We start from the raw sequence: 20,128 nt of genomic DNA on the forward strand, positions 1-20,128 counted from the left end.
TGTGAAAGATGTCTCAGTTCTAAACCGCTTCAACACTGGAAGTGATCACAGGCTAGTAAGAGCAAGGATCTCCATCAACTTGAAACTGGAAAGATACAAACTCGTGCAAAAAAAAAGAAGGATGCAGGTCAATCTGGATAAGCTACAACAGAACAAAGAAGAATTCCAGATGAAGCTGCAAAACAAGTTTGATCTCCTGAAGGATGAAGCAGAAGACCTAGGTGTAAATGATATCTGTGAAAGACTTACAAACACAATCCTAGATTGTGCTTTGGAGACAGCAGGGAAAAAAGACCCACAGAAGATAGACAAGATTTCAAAGGAAACTTTTGAAATGATGAAACGGAGACGGGAAATGAAGAACACGATTGGAATCCAACATATCGAGTATACAGAATTATGCAAAACCATAAGGAAGCGAATGACAAATGAAATCCGAGCACACAACACAAAGATGATTCAGAAAACTCTTGAAGATAACAAAAGCTACAAGAAAACAAAGCAAGGACTTGCCACTGGAAAATCTCAAATAATAGCACTGAAGAGGAAGACGGAAACATAATCTCAGACAGAGAATTAGTCATCAAGCGGGTAGAAGAGTTCTACCAAGATCTCTACTCCAGCAAAGTCCAAATAACTCCACCAATTATAGACGTTGAAAGTGCAGAAGAGAATATACCACCAATTGGAGAGGATGAAGTTGACAACATGAAAAGAGGTTAAGCACCAGGAGAAGATGGAGTGCTAGTCGACATTCTCAAGGATGGAGGCAGCGCAGTAAAGGCAGAGCTTGCAAAGCTATTCACACTATGTATCCAGACTAACCAGACACCGGACAGTTGGAATAATGCCCTTATAATTCTCATCCACAAGAAAGGGAACATCAAAGACTTGAAGAACTACAGACCAATCAGCTTACTCTCAAACACATACAAACTTTTCACGAAAGTTCTTACAAATCGGATTACCAACATCCTTGACTTTAACCAACCCAGGGAACAGGCGGGGTTCCGGAGCGGTTATTCAACCATGGATCACCTTCATGTCATCAACCAAATTGTTGAAAAGATGGGTGAATATAGACAGCCACTATGCCTTGGATTCATTGACTACGAAAAAGCTTTTGATAGCATTGAGATCCAGGCAGTCATCACAGCCCTCAAACAACAAAGCTTCCATCCTGGATACATCCAGATAATAGATACTGTCTACAGCAAGGGCACTTCAACAATCCGCCTCCACAAGGACAGTGATAAGATATCTATCCAACGAGGGGTGCGACAAGGTGATACCATTTCACCTAAACTGTTTAATGCGGCACTTCAAGAAATTATACGTCACCTGGACTGGGAAAGCAAGGGCATTAGCATAAACGGAGACAACCTGAGTCACCTTCGCTTCGCAGATGACATAGTCATAATAACAGACAATGCTTAAGACCTAAGAGAAATGATCAATGATCTCAACCAGAGAAGCAATCAAGTGGGACTAAAGATAAACATGAAAAAGACAAAAGTCATGTTCAACCAGTTTGCCACAGAACAGCTGGTCATGGTAGGGAACACAGAAATAGAAAAGGTGGACCAATATGTGTACTTAGGACAACTAATCATAATGACTCACAATCACATGGATGAAGTAAAGAGGAGGACTAGGGCTGGTTGGTGTGCATTTGGCAAGCTCAATGACATCATGAGAAGTAAGATGCCAACTTGTCTGAAACGAAAGGTTTTCAACCAATGTGTACTACCAGCCATGACCTATGGAGCTGAAACATGGTCACTTACTAAGAGGATGGAGCAAAAACTGAAAACTGCACATCAGAGCATAGAAAGATGTATGCTGGGCTACACCAAAAGGGACAGGAAAACAGTGGCATAGATCAGGAGCCAAACAGAAGTTACAGACATAATCCACACAATAAAGATGAAGAAGTGGCATTGGGCTGGCCATCTTGCAAGATCAACAGATAATAGATGGACAAAGAATGTCACAGAATGGAGGCCTTGGCTGGGCTCAAGACACCAAGGCAGACAGAAAGTCAGATGGAGGGATGAGATAGCAAGTTTCATAGGAATCAGGTGGATGGCAAAAGCAAATGACAGGAAACTTTGGTGCCAACTTGGGAGGCTTTCGCCCTGCAGTGGGCTGAATACGGCTGATGATGATGATGATGATGCCACTCGTTCGTCAAAGGACAAAACACTTCTGTCTCAACCAAAAACCAAGACACGTACTGACGATCATTCATTTGAATCATGTGCACCCCGGATATGGAATTATCTAACTCGTGACATCAGGGAAGCTGGTACACTCCAGCTTTTCAAAACAAATCTGAAAACATACCTGTTCAAGTAGTTATTATCCGATTGTCATGACATATATTATGCTCTGTATTGTTTGTATTAGTTGATGTCTCTGATTCATGTACCTGTATATATTTTCTTGCAAAGCGCTCCGTTCTTTGTGGGCGCTCAATAAATGCCTATTATGTTATGTTATGTTATGTTATGTTATGTTATGTTATGTTATGTTATGTTATGTTATAATTATGTTATTTTACTTCAATAGAATCTCATATGTACCACCAGTGTGATTATAACGAGCTACCAGTCCATCCATCCTGATGATAGGCGAGATAAGAAGCAATTAGTTGATAATTGAAAGACGGATACATAATCTTGCATATCAATTCTAATTGTGATTCACAAGAACATACTTAAGGCTATCCATCCTAGTTTGTAACAGTACGATCAATGAATAGAACTAACCTTATTAAGTGCATTCACATTGGCATTGTGCTTTAATAGAATCTCACATGTACCAGTGTAATCATTGCGAGCTGCCATGTGGAGAGCAGTCCATCCATCCTGATGATAGGAGAGATGATAAACGTTACATTTAGTAATTAATCATTGCGTAAGTATATACAAGTGCATTCACATTAGCATTGTACTTTAATAGAATCTCGCATGTTCCAAGAGTGTGATTATAACGAGCTGCCAAGTGGAGAGCAGTCCATCCATCCTGATGATAGGAGAGATGATAAACGTTACATTTAGTAATTAGTTAGTCATTTCTGATTGAAAGACTTAAGTCATAATCTTGCATATGATAATCACACAGACTACTACAGACCATGTATCAACAGTCAAAGTCCCCGTGTATTGTATAGTGTGATTTCTCGCATATTCATGAGGGCCGATTGTTCGATTGTGCCGTGTCTAACAATCACGCAAGCGTTGCGTGCCTCCGCGTATATGCGATAGAGCATTGCGTGCCTTCGCGGTTACGCGATAGACCATAAAATACGCGGTAATTGCGTAACAGTTTTGCCTGTCGCATTTCATGGAACAATCGGCCCTCATTATCGGGTGATGCGGAGACTTTGAGTGCTGTACTTCGTCTGTTATCCTTTTCGTCCATGGATAATCAGTTCGGTCAAATCTCCAGATTAGGAAATGTAACAAATGTAGTAACACATTACAAAAACAGGAAATGTCGATCCCAAAATGCATTGCGCATAGGTTTACATAATTCAAATTTATAGTTTAATATCGACCGTGAAAGTATGACTTTTTTCATAATATTTTCTTACCGAAAATATCGAGGAATGCTAAAACAACAACATTTGGTAGTACTATATAGCCCCCAGATCCTGTCTGGGTGACCAACAGTGACCGAGCTACTTAACATCAACGTAGCCCTCGTCAACCCGCAACAGTGGCCAGCGTGACGAGTTAGGGCCACAACCCCCAACTAATATGGCAGCACAAAGTATGAAACGGCCCTCAGTCCCCAGCAGCTCTCAAGTCTCTGACCACGGGAGCGGTTATGGTGAGGCGAGAGTAGAGGGTGCTAAGAATCACTGGGAAATGACAGGCTCCCTAAAGGAATTGACTATTTGCACATATAATGTGCGAACCCTCCTTGGCGAACCAAAACTTCATGAGTTGGAAAAAGAACTTGATCATATCACATGGGATATCCTCGGCCTATGCGAAGTTAGACGTCGTGTGGAAAATCTTCTGGAACTCAAGAGTGGACACACGCTTTACACAAGGGGTAAAGATAATAGCAGCACTGGAGGAGTCGGCTTCCTAATACGAAAAGACTTGGCATCAAATGTTGTAAGCTACAAAAACCAGTCGGACAGAGTAGCACAAGTCATCATCAAAATCTCCAAAAGACAGACCATGAAAACCATTCAAGCGTATTTGCCAACAACCAGCTACCCAGATGAAGATGTAGATGCAGTCTACGAAGAAATTAACGAACTGCTCAACCAAGACAAAACAAATCACACAATCATTATGGGAGACTTTAATGCTAAAGTAGGAAAGAAAACAAACTCAAATGAAACCATGCTAGGAAAATATGGTGTGGGAGAGCGAAATGAAAGGGGAGACAGGCTTCTAGAATTCACCGAAAGCAAGAACTTAAAAATCATGAATACCTTCTTCAAGCAAAAAGAATCTCGTAAGTGGACATGGCGAAGCCCAAATGGATTGTATCGAAATGAAATTGACTTCATCTTGACAAGCGAACCAAAAAATGTGAAAGATGTCTCAGTTCTAAACCGCTTCAACACTGGAAGTGATCACAGGCTAGTAAGAGCAAGGATCTCCATCAACTTGAAACTGGAAAGATACAAACGCGTGCAAAAAAGAAGGATGCAGGTCAATCTGGATAAGCTACAACAGAACAAAGAAGAATTCCAGATGAAGCTACAAAACAAGTTTGATCTCCTGAAGGATGAAGCAGAAGACCTAGGTGTAAATGATATCTGTGAAAGACTTACAAACACAATCCTAGATTGTGCTTTGGAGACACAGGAAAAAAGACCCACAGAAGATAGACAAGATTTCAAAGGAAACTTTTGAAATGATGAAACGGAGACGGGAAATGAAGAACACGATTGGAATCCAACATATCGAGTATACAGAATTATGCAAAACCATAAGGAAGCAAATGACAAATGAAATCCGAGCACACAACACAAAGATGATTCAGAAAACTCTTGAAGATAACAAAAGCTACAAGAAAACAAAGCAAGGACTTGCCACTGGAAAATCTCAAATAATAGCACTGAAGAGGGAAGACGGAAACATAATCTCAGACAGAGAATTAGTCATCAAGCGGGTAGAAGAGTTCTACCAAGATCTCTACTCCAGCAAAGTCCAAATAACTCCACCAATTATAGACGTTGAAAGTGCAGAAGAGAATATACCACCAATTGGAGAGGATGAAGTTGACAACATGAAAAGAGGTTAAGCACCAGGAGAAGATGGAGTGCTAGTCGACATTCTCAAGGATGGAGGCAGCGCAGTAAAGGCAGAGCTTGCAAAGCTATTCACACTATGTATCCAGACTAACCAGACACCGGACAGTTGGAATAATGCCCTTATAATTCTCATCCACAAGAAAGGGAACATCAAAGACTTGAAGAACTACAGACCAATCAGCTTACTCTCAAACACATACAAACTTTTCACGAAAGTTCTTACAAATCGGATTACCAACATCCTTGACTTCAACCAACCCAGGGAACAGGCGGGGTTCCGGAGCGGTTATTCAACCATGGATCACCTTCATGTCATCAACCAAATTGTTGAAAAGATGGGTGAATATAGACAGCCACTATGCCTTGGATTCATTGACTACGAAAAAGCTTTTGATAGCATTGAGATCCAGGCAGTCATCACAGCCCTCAAACAACAAAGCTTCCATCCTGGATACATCCAGATAATAGATGCTGTCTACAGCAAGGGCACTTCAACAATCCGCCTCCACAAGGACAGTGATAAGATATCTATCCAACGAGGGGTGCGACAAGGTGATACCATTTCACCTAAACTGTTTAATGCGGCACTTCAAGAAATTATACGTCACCTGGACTGGGAAAGCAAGGGCATTAGCATAAACGGAGACAACCTGAGTCACCTTCGCTTCGCAGATGACATAGGTCTTGATCAATGATCTCAACCAGAGAAGCAATCAAGTGGGACTAAAGATAAACATGAAAAAGACAAAAGTCATGTTCAACCAGTTTGCCACAGAACAGCTGGTCATGGTAGGGAACACAGAAATAGAAAAGGTGGACCAATATGTGTACTTAGGACAACTAATCAACATGACTCACAATCACATGGATGAAGTAAAGAGGAGGACTAGGGGCTGGTTGGTGTGCATTTGGCAAGCTCAATGACATCATGAGAAGTAAGATGCCAACTTGTCTGAAACGAAAGGTTTTCAACCAATGTGTACTACCAGCCATGACCTATGGAGCTGAAACATGGTCACTTACTAAGAGGATGGAGCAAAAACTGAAAACTGCACATCAGAGCATAGAAAGATGTATGCTGGGCTACACCAAAAGGGACAGGAAAACAGTGGCATGGATCAGGAGCCAAACAGAAGTTACAGACATAATCCACACAATAAAGATGAAGAAGTGGCATTGGGCTGGCCATCTTGCAAGATCAACAGATAATAGATGGACAAAGAATGTCACAGAATGGAGGCCTTGGCTGGGCTCAAGACACCAAGGCAGACAGAAAGTCAGATGGAGGGATGAGATAGCAAGTTTCATAGGGATCAGGTGGATGGCAAAAGCAAATGACAGGAAACTTTGGTGCCAACTTGGGGAGGCTTTCGCCCTGCAGTGGGCTGAATACGGCTGATGATGATGATGATGATGATGCCACTCGTTCGTCAAAGGACAAAACACTTCTGTCTCAACCAAAAACCAAGACACGTACTGACGATCATTCATTTGAATCATGTGCACCCCGGATATGGAATTATCTAACTCGTGACATCAGGAAGCTGGTACACTCCAGCTTTTCAAAACAAATCTGAAAACATACCTGTTCAAGTAGTTATTATCCGATTGTCATGACATATATTATGCTCTGTATTGTTTGTATTAGTTGATGTCTCTGATTCATGTACCTGTATATATTTTCTTGCAAAGCGCTCCGTTCTTTGTGGGCGCTCAATAAATGCCTATTATGTTATGTTATGTTATGTTATGTTATGTTATGTTATGTTATAATTATGTTATTTTACTTCAATAGAATCTCATATGTACCACCAGTGTGATTATAACGAGCTACCAGTCCATCCATCCTGATGATAGGCGAGATAAGAAGCAATTAGTTGATAATTGAAAGACGGATACATAATCTTGCATATCAATTCTAATTGTGATTCACAAGAACATACTTAAGGCTATCCATCCTAGTTTGTAACAGTACGATCAATGAATAGAACTAACCTTATTAAGTGCATTCACATTGGCATTGTACTTTAATAGAATCTCACATGTACCAGTGTAATCATTGCGAGCTGCCATGTGGAGAGCAGTCCATCCATCCTGATGATAGGAGAGATGATAAACGTTACATTTAGTAATTAATCATTGCGTAAGTATATACAAGTGCATTCACATTAGCATTGTACTTTAATAGAATCTCGCATGTTCCAAGAGTGTGATTATAACGAGCTGCCAAGTGGAGAGCAGTCCATCCATCCTGATGATAGGAGAGATGATAAACGTTACATTTAGTAATTAGTTAGTCATTTCTGATTGAAAGACTTAAGTCATAATCTTGCATATGATAATCACACAGACTACTACAGACCATGTATCAACAGTCAAAGTCCCCGTGTATTGTATAGTGTGATTTCTCGCATATTCATGAGGGCCGATTGTTCGATTGTGCCGTGTCTAACAATCACGCAAGCGTTGCGTGCCTCCGCGTATATGCGATAGAGCATTGCGTGCCTTCGCGGTTACGCGATAGACCATAAAATACGCGGTAATTGCGTAACAGTTTTGCCTGTCGCATTTCATGGAACAATCGGCCCTCATTATCGGGTGATGCGGAGACTTTGAGTGCTGTACTTCGTCTGTTATCTTTTTCGTCCATGGATAATCAGTTCGGTCAAATCTCCAGATTAGGAAATGTAACAAATGTAGTAACACATTACAAGAACAGGAAATGTCGATCCCAAAATGCATTGCGCATAGGTTTACATAATTCAAATTTATAGTTTAATATCGACCGTGAAAGTATGACTTTTTTTATAATATTTTCTTACCGAAAATATCGAGGAATGCTAAAACAATAATGTTATAATAAAAACAATGAATGATGACCGTCATTAATTAAATTTGAGAAAATAAATAAATGAATTATTTTAATTGATATTCAAACCTCACACCAAATAAATAACAATTCACAACAGGTTTGCAGGATATACATGTTAAACAAATATCCAAAACAATATTCATGATTCAAGATGAAATAAAGTGTCAAACAAAGAAAATTACAAGGTTGCCGAATTCATTACGCATGCTCATGGACACATTATCTGATCAGGTACTGTATTTCCAGATCGATCACAGATTTATCATATTTCCTAAACAGGAAATTTTCCCACACTGATTGTAGTAGTGATTAACAAGAGCATGGGCAGGTTTTTCATACTAGTTTGTAACAATACGATCCATGAATAGAACTATAAACCCCTTGTCAAGTGCATTCACATTGGCATTGTACTTTAATAGAATCTCACATGTGCCACCAGTGTGATTATAACGAGCTGCCATGTGGAGAGCGGTCCATCCACCCTGATGATAGGAGAGATGAAAACCGTTACATTGAGTAATTAGTTAAAAACTGCTGATTGAAAAGACGATTTATAACCTTGCATGTCAATTCAAATATTGATTCACAAGAACATAGGTTTTCCATACTACACCAGGCACAAAAAGAAACTCGTCAGTTATATTCATCCTTGCTGTTCAATAACTTGATAATTTTGGATTATTCTGAAATATACATTTTGTTAATTGGACTTTCCTTTCTCATTTGACACCCTGTTCGTGAACATTGAGCAAGAATTGACAAAGATATGCGCCTCCAAACTCTCAAACCCCAAAATGAAAAGTTGCAATTTTAACGATTCAATTGTGCATGTTACACTGTGTGCTTTATTGATTGGCCCGTGGTGATTGTGTGCAATACAACGATGCGTTCGAAAATCGTTGAAAATGCAACTTTTGATTTTGGGGTTTGAGGCTTTTGAGGCGCATATCTTGGTCAATTCTTGTTTGTTTTTCACGACCAGGGTGTCAAATGAGAAAGCAAAGTCCAATTAACAAAATGTATATTTCAGAATAATCCAGAATTATCAAGTTATTGAATAGCAAAGATGAATATAACTGACGAGTTTCTTTTTGTGCCTGGTGTAGTTTGTAACAATGCGATCCATGAATAGAACTAACCTTGTCAAGTGCATTCACATTGGAATTGTACTTCAATAGAATCTCACATGTACCACCAGTGTGATTGTAACGAGCTGCCAAGTGGAGAGCAGTCCATCCATCCTGGTGATAGGAGAGATGAGAAGCGTTACATTTAGAAATTAGTTATAGCTGATTGAAAAGACGAAATCTTGCATATCAATGCTTATAGTGATTACAAGAACATGGGGTTTCCACACTAGTTTGTAACAATACGATCCATGAGTAGAACTAACCTTTTCAAGTGCATTCACATTGGCATTGTACTTCAATAGAATCTCACATGTACCAGTGTGATCATTTCGAGCTGCCAAGTGGAGAGCAGTCCATCCATCCTGATCATAGGAGAGAAGATTACGGTTACATTGAGTAATTAGTTAGCCATTGCTGATTGAAAAGACAGATTCATAACCTTGCATATCAATTCTAATAGTGATTCACAAGAACATAGGTTGTTCACACTAATTTGTACAAAAATACGATCCATAAATAGAACTAACCTTGTCAAGTGCTTCCACGTTGGCATTGTACTTCAATAGAATATCACATGTACCAGTGTGACCACCAGAAGCCGCCTCGTGGAGAGCAGTAGATCCATCATGATGCTAGGAGAGATAAGAAGCGTTCATTTAGTAATTAGTCATTCCTGATTGAAAAGACAGATTCGTAAGCGCAAGTGCATTCACATTTGCATTGTACTTTAACAGAATCTCACATGTACCAGTGTGATTATAACGAGCTTTTAGGTGGAAAGCAGTCCATCCATCCTGATGATAAGAGAGATGAAATGCGTTTCTTTTAGTAATTAGTTAGTCATTGATGATTGAAAGTTGGATTCGTAATCTTACATATCAATTCTAATTATGATTCACAAGAACATAGGATCTCCATATTAGTTTGTAACATTAAGATCCATGAATGGAACTAACTTTGTTAAATGCATTCACATTAGCATTGTTCTCCAGAAGAATCACACATGTACCAGTGTGGCCACCGCAAGCTGCCAAATGGAGAGCAGTAAGTCCATACTGATGATAGGAGAAATGAGAACCGTTACATTTAGTAATTAGTTAGTCAATTACTCTGATTCAAAAGACGATTCATAATCATTTCGGTACATTTAGTAATATTATTAGTCATTCCTGATTGAAAGACGGATTCATAATCTTACATATGATAATCAGTTCGGGCACATTTTCCCAGATTAGGAAATGTAACAAATCTGGTTACACATTACCATCAGATCAGGAAATGTCGATCCCAAAATGCATAGCGCATATGTTTACATAATTCAAATTTATAGCCTAAAATCGAACGTTAATGTATTTTTTCCAATATATTTATAAGATATTTAGGAATGCTAAAGCAATTATTTTATAGTAAAAACAATGAATGATGACCTTTATTATTTATACAAACCTCACGCCAACATGTTTGCATCATATTACATGTTTAACAAATATCCAAAACAAGATTAATGATCAACATAGTGCAGTTATTCTTAGAAACTGTGTATTGTGTATAGGAAAATGAACAGTAACTGCAGTATGAAGGTAAAATGAAGTGTCCAACAAAGAAAATTTCAAGGTTGCGGAATTCATCACACATGCACAAGGACACATTTCCTGATCAGGTAACGTATTTATAGATTTATCAGAGATTTATCATATTTCCTAAACAGGAATTTTGCCCACAATTGTGGTAGTGATTAACAAGAACATAGTCAGGTTTTCCATACTAGTTTGTAATAATACGATCCATGAACAGAACTAACCGTGTTAAGAGCATTCACATTGGCATTGTACTTTAATAGAATCTCACATGTACCACCAGTGTGATTGTAACGAGCTGCCAAGTGGAGAGCAGTCCATCCATCCTGGTGATAGGAAAGATGAGATGCGTTACATTTGGAATCAGTTATTGCTGATTGAAAAGACGAAATCTTGCATATCAATTTTAATAGTCATAAGAACAGGTTTTTCATAGTTTGTAACAATACGATCCATAAATAAAACTAACCTTTTGAAGTGCATCCACATTGGCATTGTACTTCAATAGAAGCTCACATGTACCAGTGTGACCACCATAAGCCGCCTTGTGGAGAGCCGTCCATTCATCCTGATGATAGGAGAGATGAGAAGCGTTAAACATTTTAGTAATCGGTTTATAGTCATTGCTGATTAAAAGAAGAGTAATAATCATAAAGACGATTTATAATCTTGCATATCAATACTTATAGTGATGCACATTAACATAATATTATAGTCAGGTTTTCCATATTCGTTTGTAACATTTAAATCCATGAATAGAACTAACGTTTTCAATTGCATTTACATCGGCATTGTTATCCAGAAGAATCTCACATGTACCAGTGTGATCATTCTGAGCCGCCAAGTGGAGAGCAGTGTATCCATCCTAATGATATGAGAAATGAGAACCGTTACATTTAGTAATCAGTTATTGATGATTTAAAAGACGCTTCATAATCAGTTCGGTACGATTTCCTTTTCAAAGGATTTTACCTATTATACATGGCATATTTGTTCATTTTTGGAGGTTTTACCCAGACTTCAATGGGTAAATGAGAAATGACAATGTTTGGACTTGATATGTAGCGAAAGTACATGAAGGAATAATGCTTCCAACGACAGAATGTTGCCTTGTTTTGCGCATTTCTGGATCAAAAAAGGAAAAAGGCTTGACTCATAATTATCTCTTTCGTAAAATCGCTATTACTTTTAAGATGGAAAGCATTACTCAAATTCACCACAGAGCTGTACGACTTGCACATGTAACAAATCTTTCCAACTATAGGTATGTTTACAAAACAAATAAGTATGAGACAATACCGTATGGCGTATTGACACGGAAGTACACAAAATGCGGGGGCAAATTTCTATCGCTGCTTTTCACATACAATGCATCATGGGTAAACTCCAAAGAAATAGCGATCCTCCAGAAATGGAAATCATATCGAACTGATAATCTTGCATATCAATTCTAATAATGATTCAAAAGATCATAGTAAGCTTTTCCATACAAGTTTGTAACAGTAAGATCCATTGCATGTTGAAAAGACGGATTCATAATACAGCAGTACTCGCCGTACGCCAGAGTTTATAGAATGCTGATAAAATAAGAAAATTTGTAATGCTATTTTATTGCACATTCTAGGGAAGCGTGGTTACCTTTTTGAAATCGCCGAGTGGGAGGGTTTTCAATGAAATATTTTTTGTGTTAAAACTGAAGCATCCTATGTATAAAAGAATATATGAATATTAACTGCACATCGTATATAACGATTCGTGATACCTAATCGTGCTAAAATTTATGTGGTTTAGGAGACAGAGAATTTCATTTCAATTTTATATTTTTCTCATACTGATGATAGGAGAAATGAGAACTGTTACATTTAGTAATTAGTTAGTCATTGCTGATTCAAAAGACGATTCATAATCATTTCGGTACATTTAGTAATATTATTAGTCATTCCTGATTGAATATGATAATCATTTCGGGCACATTTTCCCAGATTAGGAAATGTAACAAATCTGGTTACACATTACCATCAGATCAGGAAATGTCGATCCCAAAATGCATAGCGCATATGTTTACATAATTCAAATTTATAGCCTAAAATCGAACGTTAATGTATTTTTTCCAATATATTTATAAGATATCTAGGAATGCTAAAGCAATTATTTTATAGTAAAAACAATGAATGATGACCTTTATTATTTATACAAACCTCACGCCAACATGTTTGCATCATATTACATGTTTAACAAATATCCAAAACAAGATTAATGATCAACATAGTGCAGTTATTGTTAGAGACTGTGTATTGTGTATAGGAAAATGAACAGTAACTGCAGTATGAAGGTAAAATGAAGTGTCCAACAAAGAAAATTTCAAGGTTGCGGAATTCATCACACATGCACAAGGACACATTTCCTGATCAGGTAATGTATTTATTGATTTATCAGAGATTTATCATATTTCCTAAACAGGAATTTTGCCCACAATTGTGATAGTGATTAACAAGAACATAGTCCGGTTTTCCATACTAGTTTGTAATAATACGATCCATGAACAGAACTAACCGTGTTAAGTGCATTCACATTGGCATTGTACTTTAATAGAATCTCACATGTACCACCAGTGTGATTGTAACGAGCTGCCAAGTGGAGAGCAGTCCATCCATCCTGGTGATAGGAAAGATGATATGCGTTACATTTGGAAATCAGTTATAGCTGATTGAAAAGACGAAATCTTGCATATCAATGCTAATAGTGATTACAAGAACATAGGTTTTTCACACTAGTTTGTAACAATACGATCCATGAATAGAACTAACCTTGTTAAGAGCATTCACATTGGCATTGTACTTTAATAGAATCTCACATGTACCACCAGTGTGATTGTAATGAGCTGCCAAGTGGAGAGCAGTCCATCCATCCTGGTGATAGGAAAGATGAGATGCGTTACATTTGGAATCAGTTATTGCTGATTGAAAAGACGAAATCTTGCATATCAATTTTAATAGTCATAAGAACAGGTTTTTCATAGTTTGTAACAATACGATCCATAAATAAAACTAACCTTTTGAAATGCATCCACATTGGCATTGTACTTCAATAGAAGCTCACATGTACCAGTGTGACCACCATAAGCCGCCTTGTGGAGAGCCGTCCATTCATCCTGATGATAGGAGAGATGAGAAGCGTTAAACATGTTAGTAATCGGTTTATAGTCATTGCTGATTAAAAGAAGAGTAATAATCATAAAGACGATTTATAATCTTGCATATCAATACTTATAGTGATGCACATTAACATAATATTATAGTCAGGTTTTCCATATTCGTTTGTAACATTTCAATCCATGAATAGAACTAACCTTTTCAATTGCATTTACATCGGCATTGTTATCCAGAAGAATCTCACATGTACCAGTGTGATCATTCTGAGCCGCCAAGTGGAGAGCAGTGTATCCATCCTAATGATATGAGAAATGAGAACCGTTACATTTAGTAATCAGTTATTGATGATTTAAAAGACGCTTCATAATCAGTTCGGTACGATTTCCTTTTCAAAGGATTTTACCTATTATGCATGGCATGTTTGTTCCTTTTTGGAGGTTTTACCCAGACTTCAATGGGTAAATGAGAAATGACAATCTTTGGACTTGATATGTAGCGAAAGTACATGAAGGAATAATGCTTCCAACAACAGAATGTTGCCTTATTTTGCGCACTTCTGGACTCATAATTATCTCTTTCGTAAAATCGCTATTGCTTTTAAGATGGAAAGCATTACTCAAATTCACCACAGAGCTGTACGACTTGCACATGTAACAAATCTTTCTAACTATAGGTATGTTTACAAAACAAATAAGTATGAGACAATACCGTATGGCGTATTGACACGGAAATACACAAAATGCCGGGGCAAATTTCTATCGCTGCAAAATAATCTCCTTTCATGGCCGGGCTTTCATGTTCAAACCATTTTCACATACAATGCATCATGGGTAAACTCTCAAGAAATAGCGATCCTCCAGATCCATTGCATGTTGAAAAGACGGATTCATAATCTTGCATATTGTGACGGAACCGAGCGGCTAGGTACTTAGCAAGTGGTTTTATTGGTGGGTTTGCCGGAGCTGGAATCCGGCTACGCACTGGAGGAGTCTGTGATGGACCACAAGAGAAGACTTCGGCGACACTTTGTTCTACTTTCTTGAAACTTATTTATTACTACAGTTTGTCAGATCAACAATATGGATAACTCTGGCTTCGACTCAACACTTCACTTATACAGTAGGAAGTCAAACTATATCCTTAACATCTCTTTACTTTCTATCACTAAAGCCTGACATGCTGAAATCCAAAAGGTCTACTATTTCGTTTCTTCACACTGAGATCTGGGACTTGAAGCTCTACTGGTCCTAAACTGAAAGACATGTCACGTGAACTTGCTATTTTCAAACTTGCTACTTGAACTGCTAAGATTGTAACCACATCTAAGAAGCGTTTTGGCCTATGTCTCTTATCCTATAACAGCTAGATCCACAACAGGCGAGCAAACCAGAACAGCAGAACAATGGAACAGGCTGAATCCCCAGCACTGTTTAGGCACAAATATGACTATCCTCGGAGCTTCCACGTTCCAATTTTATTCGGCCTCATCAATCCCAGTAATGCTTTGCGCGAATCACAAAATAAAATAAATTAAGGGCGCGCATCACCAAGAATAAATTTCGACTCCTGTTACAATATCAATAACCAGGGGTTTGAAAGAGAGTCTTTATGCCGGTTCTTCATGAACAAATTGCATCAAAAGAATCCATACATTGGGGTAAAAGGTCAGTTTAAAACATATTGACTACTGCTCGTATTTCAAATTTCGCAATGGTAACAATGTGTCACAGCTCAATTTATTGTCAGAGTATGACATGTAAGCAAGTAAGCTTAAACATTGCAACTAGAATCCATTTGGCAGCGGTTCTCGGCTGGGCGCGATTACCAGGCTAATGGTGACATGCCCATATGACAGTTTTTACTAATTTGACCTCAGATGACCCCTGGCGACCCCAAAATGACCTTCCAAAAATTTGGCTCTAAATGTCGACTGTACCCACCAAGTTTCATGCCCATACATTTTTTAGTAATTTGACCTCAGATGCCCCCTGAGTGACCTTGGATGACCCCAAAATGACTTAAACTTATAACTCTAAATGTTGACTGTACCCACCAAGTTTCATGCCCATATATGAGTTTTTATTAATTTGACCTCAGATGACCCGTGGTGACCTTGGATGGCCCCAAAATGACCTTCAAAAATGTTGCTTTAAATGTTGACTGTACCTACCAAGTTTCATGCCCATACGACACTTTTTAGTAATTTGACCTCAGATGACCCCTGGGAGGGGACCCGGGGTCAGATGACTTAACGAACATAAACATCTTCTTGCCAGGACAGAACTACACCCACCCACCGAATTTGAGCCTCGTACGACCTAGTTTCATGCCCATATGACAGTTTTTAGTCATTTGACCTCAAATGACCCCTGGGTTGTCAGAGGCATACTGACATCCACTCCTACGGGAGAATCCAGGGGGTGAGCAGCCAGCTGATTCCCTTGCCGGGTGGTAGTACCATATAGCCCCCAGATCCTGTCTGGGTGACCAACAGTGACCTAGACCTCTCCGTAGTCCACTTGCCCATTTTGCATACTCTGGCCATTACATTTAAGCATAAAACTCTGATTTATATTGATTTGTGTGCAACTGATAGATTTTCACATCTGTATCTGATCTTTTCAGTCGCCGCACTCCCTCTGTTTGTTAGCTTCCCAAGTGGACTACTGACTTTGTCTTGCGGTTAAGATTTTTAACACGGGACTCTATGGAGAGTTAAACTAAAATTGGCCATGATGTAATGCATCTTTAAATGGATCTGCCTTGTGATTGGTCGCCCATATCTCGCTATTGTTTAAATCTTCCGGGCCCGCGCCATTACCATTAACTACACCGTACACAACTATCTGTGGTATTTGCGGCGCTTTTGTGTTGACGCGAAAGTTAATCTCTCATCAAACATCTAGCGCGTCTTGTAATATACCATGCTTAGTACTTGTGGTTAATGGACTGATAAACAAGTATGTTTGACTGTGTGTTTTTAGAGAGCAAAGTCCCGGGGTAAAGTTCTGCTTAAAATTCAAAGTCCATAGTCGGATTTTCGGGGTTCGCTATCAATAAACTGGTAGATTCCAAAATCAGAATTGTTCAGTATTAAAGTGAGCCATTATAATTATGCAAGATAATGTTGCATTCAGTTACTTTTATTGTCACTAATTATCTGACATTTTTTAACTCTTTATGACCATTTTACTATTGAATGCTTTAATTTTAATAAACATCAGTATAATTTTGAGTTCAACGAAATGGGTTCATCATGACTAATAATAACATATTTTTAATAAAATTCGACTATGGCATAGTCTAACAGTGACCGAGCTACTTAACATCAACGTAGCACTCGTCAACCCGCAACAATGGCCAGCGTGACGAGTTAGGGCCACAACCCCCAACTAATATGGCAGCACAAAGTATGAAACGGCCCTCAGTCCCCAGCAGCTCTCAAGTCCCTGACCACGGGAGCGGTTATGGTGAGACGAGAGTAGAGGGTGCTAAGAATCACTGCGAAAGGACAGGCCTCCTAAAGGAATTGACTATTTGCACATATAATGTGCGAACCCTCCTTGGCGAACCAAAATTTCATGAGTTGGAAAAGGAACTTGATTATATCACATGGGATATCCTCGGCCTATGCGAAGTTAGACGTCGTGGGGAAAATCTTCTGGAACTCAAGAGTGGACACATGCTTTACAGTGTAAAGCATGTGCCCACTCTTGAGTTCCAGAAGATTTTTATTAAAATTAAAACATATCATGTTCGGTATCAAATTAAAGCTATTTTCATATAGTATTCAATACCAAGGATAGGGATAAACAGATAATCAGATACATAAATGGCCGCTAACATACAAAATGGGCCGCCAAAATCAATTCATCGAGCTAGTAAAAATAGGAGATTGGACACCTGACATGAATATTAAAATAATAACACACAAAATCCCGTACTAATTGCGCGCACATTTTTTCCAATATATTTATAAGATATCTAGGAATGCTAAAGCAATTATTTTATAGTAAAAACAATGAATGATGACCTTTATTATTTATACAAACCTCACGCCACCATGTTTGCATCATATTACATGTTTAACAAATATCCAAAACAAGATTAATGATCAACATAGTGCAGTTATTCTTAGAGACTGTGTATTGTGTATAGGAAAATGAACAGTAACTGCAGTATGAAGGTAAAATGAAGTGTCCAACAAAGAAAATTTCAAGGTTGCGGAATTCATCACACATGCACAAGGACACATTTCCTGATCAGGTAATGTATTTATAGATTTATCAGAGATTTATCATATTTCCTAAACAGGAATTTTGCCCACAATTGAGGTAGTGATTAACAAGAACATAGTCAGGTTTTCCATACTAGTTTGTAATAATACGATCCAAGAACAGAACTAACCGTGTTAAGAGCATTCACATTGGCATTGTACTTTAATAGAATCTCACATGTACCACCAGTGTGATTGTAACGAGCTGCCAAGTGGAGAGCAGTCCATCCATCCTGGTGATAGGAAAGATGAGATGCGTTACATTTGGAATCAGTTATTGCTGATTGAAAAGACGAAATCTTGCATATCAATTTTAATAGTCATAAGAACAGGTTTTTCATAGTTTGTAACAATACGATCCATAAATAAAACTAACCTTTTGAAGTGCATCCACATTGGCATTGTACTTCAATAGAAGCTCACATGTACCAGTGTGATCCTTTTGAGCCGCCATGTGGAGAGCAGTCCATTCATCCTGATGATAGGAGAGATGTGAAGCGTTAAACATTTTAGTAATCAGTTTATAGTCATTGCTGATTAAAAGAAGAGTAATAATCATAAAGACGATTTATAATCTTGCATCCCGTACTAATTGCGCGCGCACACACACCCCAGCCTCCCCAAACACACACTCACCCCGCGTGCAAATATTGACATATATATGTTAATCATATTTAGATTATGACTTCGTTTTGTATATTATAACATTTTAAAGTGCCATGGAAAATGTAACCAAAAACGTTTCCATATCTTTTATGTTAAACAAATATCCATAACAATTCATGATCAAAGGTAACATAAAGTGTCCAACAAAGAAAATTACAAGGTTGCCGAATTCATCACACATCCACAAGGACGCAGTTCCTGATCAGGTAATAAATTTCCAGATTTGTCACAGATTTATCACATTTTCTAAACAGGAAATTTGCCTGGACTAATAATTGTAGTAGTGTTTAACAAGAACATAGTCAGGTTTTCCATACTAGTTTGTAACAATACCATCCATGAATAGAACTAACCTTGTTAAGTGCATTCACATTGACATTGTTCTTCAATAGAATCTCACATGTACCAGTGTGATCATTTTGAGCCGCAATATGGAGAGCAGTCCGTCCATCCTGATGATAGGAGAGACAAGAAGCGTTAGTAATTAGTTATTGCTGATTGAAACACATGTGCCATCAGTGTGATTATAGCGAGCCGCCATGTGGAAAACAGTCCATCCATCCTAATGATAGATAAGACGATAAATGTGGAAAAGACGGATTCATAATCACTTCTAATAGTGGTTTACAATTACAAGAACATCTGATTTCCATACTAGTTTGTAACAATACGATCCATGAATAGAACTCACCTTGTCAAGTGCAAGTGCAAATGATAAGACAGATACGGCCTATAGCGTCAGAACAGTTGAGTACTGTCGTCCTGAATGATTGCTGATTGAAAGACGATTCATAATCTTGTGGTTCAATTATAATAGTGATTCTAAAGAACATATTTAGGTTTATATCCACACTAATTTGTGACAATAAGATACATGAATAAAACTAACCTCTCTAACAGCATTAACGTTGGCATTGTACTTCAATAGAATCTCACATGTACCAGTGTGATCTTCTTGAGCCGCCATGTGGAGAGCAGTCCATCCATCCTGATGATAGGAAAGATGAGAACCGTCACATTAAAGCCATATTATAACATTTGTGTAAAAATAGATTAGTATTTATTTTCCATAAAGGGTTAGCTTTTACTGTCATATATGTTCCCTTTTAATTTTGAGCCGAACAAGTGAGGTAAAGCATAGAAAATTGGAATTTACTACAAGCGCCCATGC

The 20,128-nt window shown here is 38.2% G+C and overlaps 2 protein-coding genes across 2 annotated transcripts in view; both read right to left on the reverse strand.

The window, feature by feature from the left end:
• Window positions 1-20,128, reverse strand: part of LOC140159602 (uncharacterized) — a 108,712-nt gene that overhangs the window by 37,153 nt on the left and 51,431 nt on the right. The window lies entirely within an intron of this gene.
• LOC140158393 (uncharacterized) lies at window positions 1,441-19,987 on the reverse strand. The gene is made up of 19 exons (XM_072181486.1): window positions 19,847-19,987; window positions 19,311-19,409; window positions 18,668-18,766; window positions 18,423-18,524; window positions 14,213-14,311; window positions 13,916-14,014; window positions 13,671-13,772; window positions 13,417-13,518; window positions 11,630-11,728; window positions 11,333-11,431; window positions 11,088-11,189; window positions 10,243-10,341; window positions 9,814-9,918; window positions 9,550-9,648; window positions 9,296-9,397; window positions 7,280-7,378; window positions 2,932-3,027; window positions 2,772-2,870; window positions 1,441-1,488 (listed from the first exon to the last, which is right to left on the reverse strand). The coding sequence occupies exons 1-19, from the start codon at window positions 19,922-19,924 to the stop codon at window positions 1,441-1,443; spliced, it is 1,827 nt and encodes a 608-aa protein (XP_072037587.1). The 5' UTR covers window positions 19,925-19,987.

Source organism: Amphiura filiformis, chromosome 8, assembly GCF_039555335.1.
Source record: "Amphiura filiformis chromosome 8, Afil_fr2py, whole genome shotgun sequence".
NCBI lineage: Eukaryota > Metazoa > Echinodermata > Ophiuroidea > Amphilepidida > Amphiuridae > Amphiura > Amphiura filiformis.

Bases quoted from the DNA above. Each gene is read 5' to 3' on its own strand.
- LOC140158393 (XM_072181486.1), bottom strand. From the start codon at position 19,924: ATGGCGGCTCAAGAAGATCACACTGGTACATGTGAGATTCTATTGAAG. The intron at 18,767-19,310 runs GTTAGTTCTATT...TCCTATCATCAG, and splicing joins ATGTGAATGCACTTAACAAG to GATGAATGGACTGCTCTCCA. The intron at 14,015-14,212 runs GTTAGTTCTATT...TCCTATCATCAG, and splicing joins ATGTAAATGCAATTGAAAAG to GATGAATGGACGGCTCTCCA.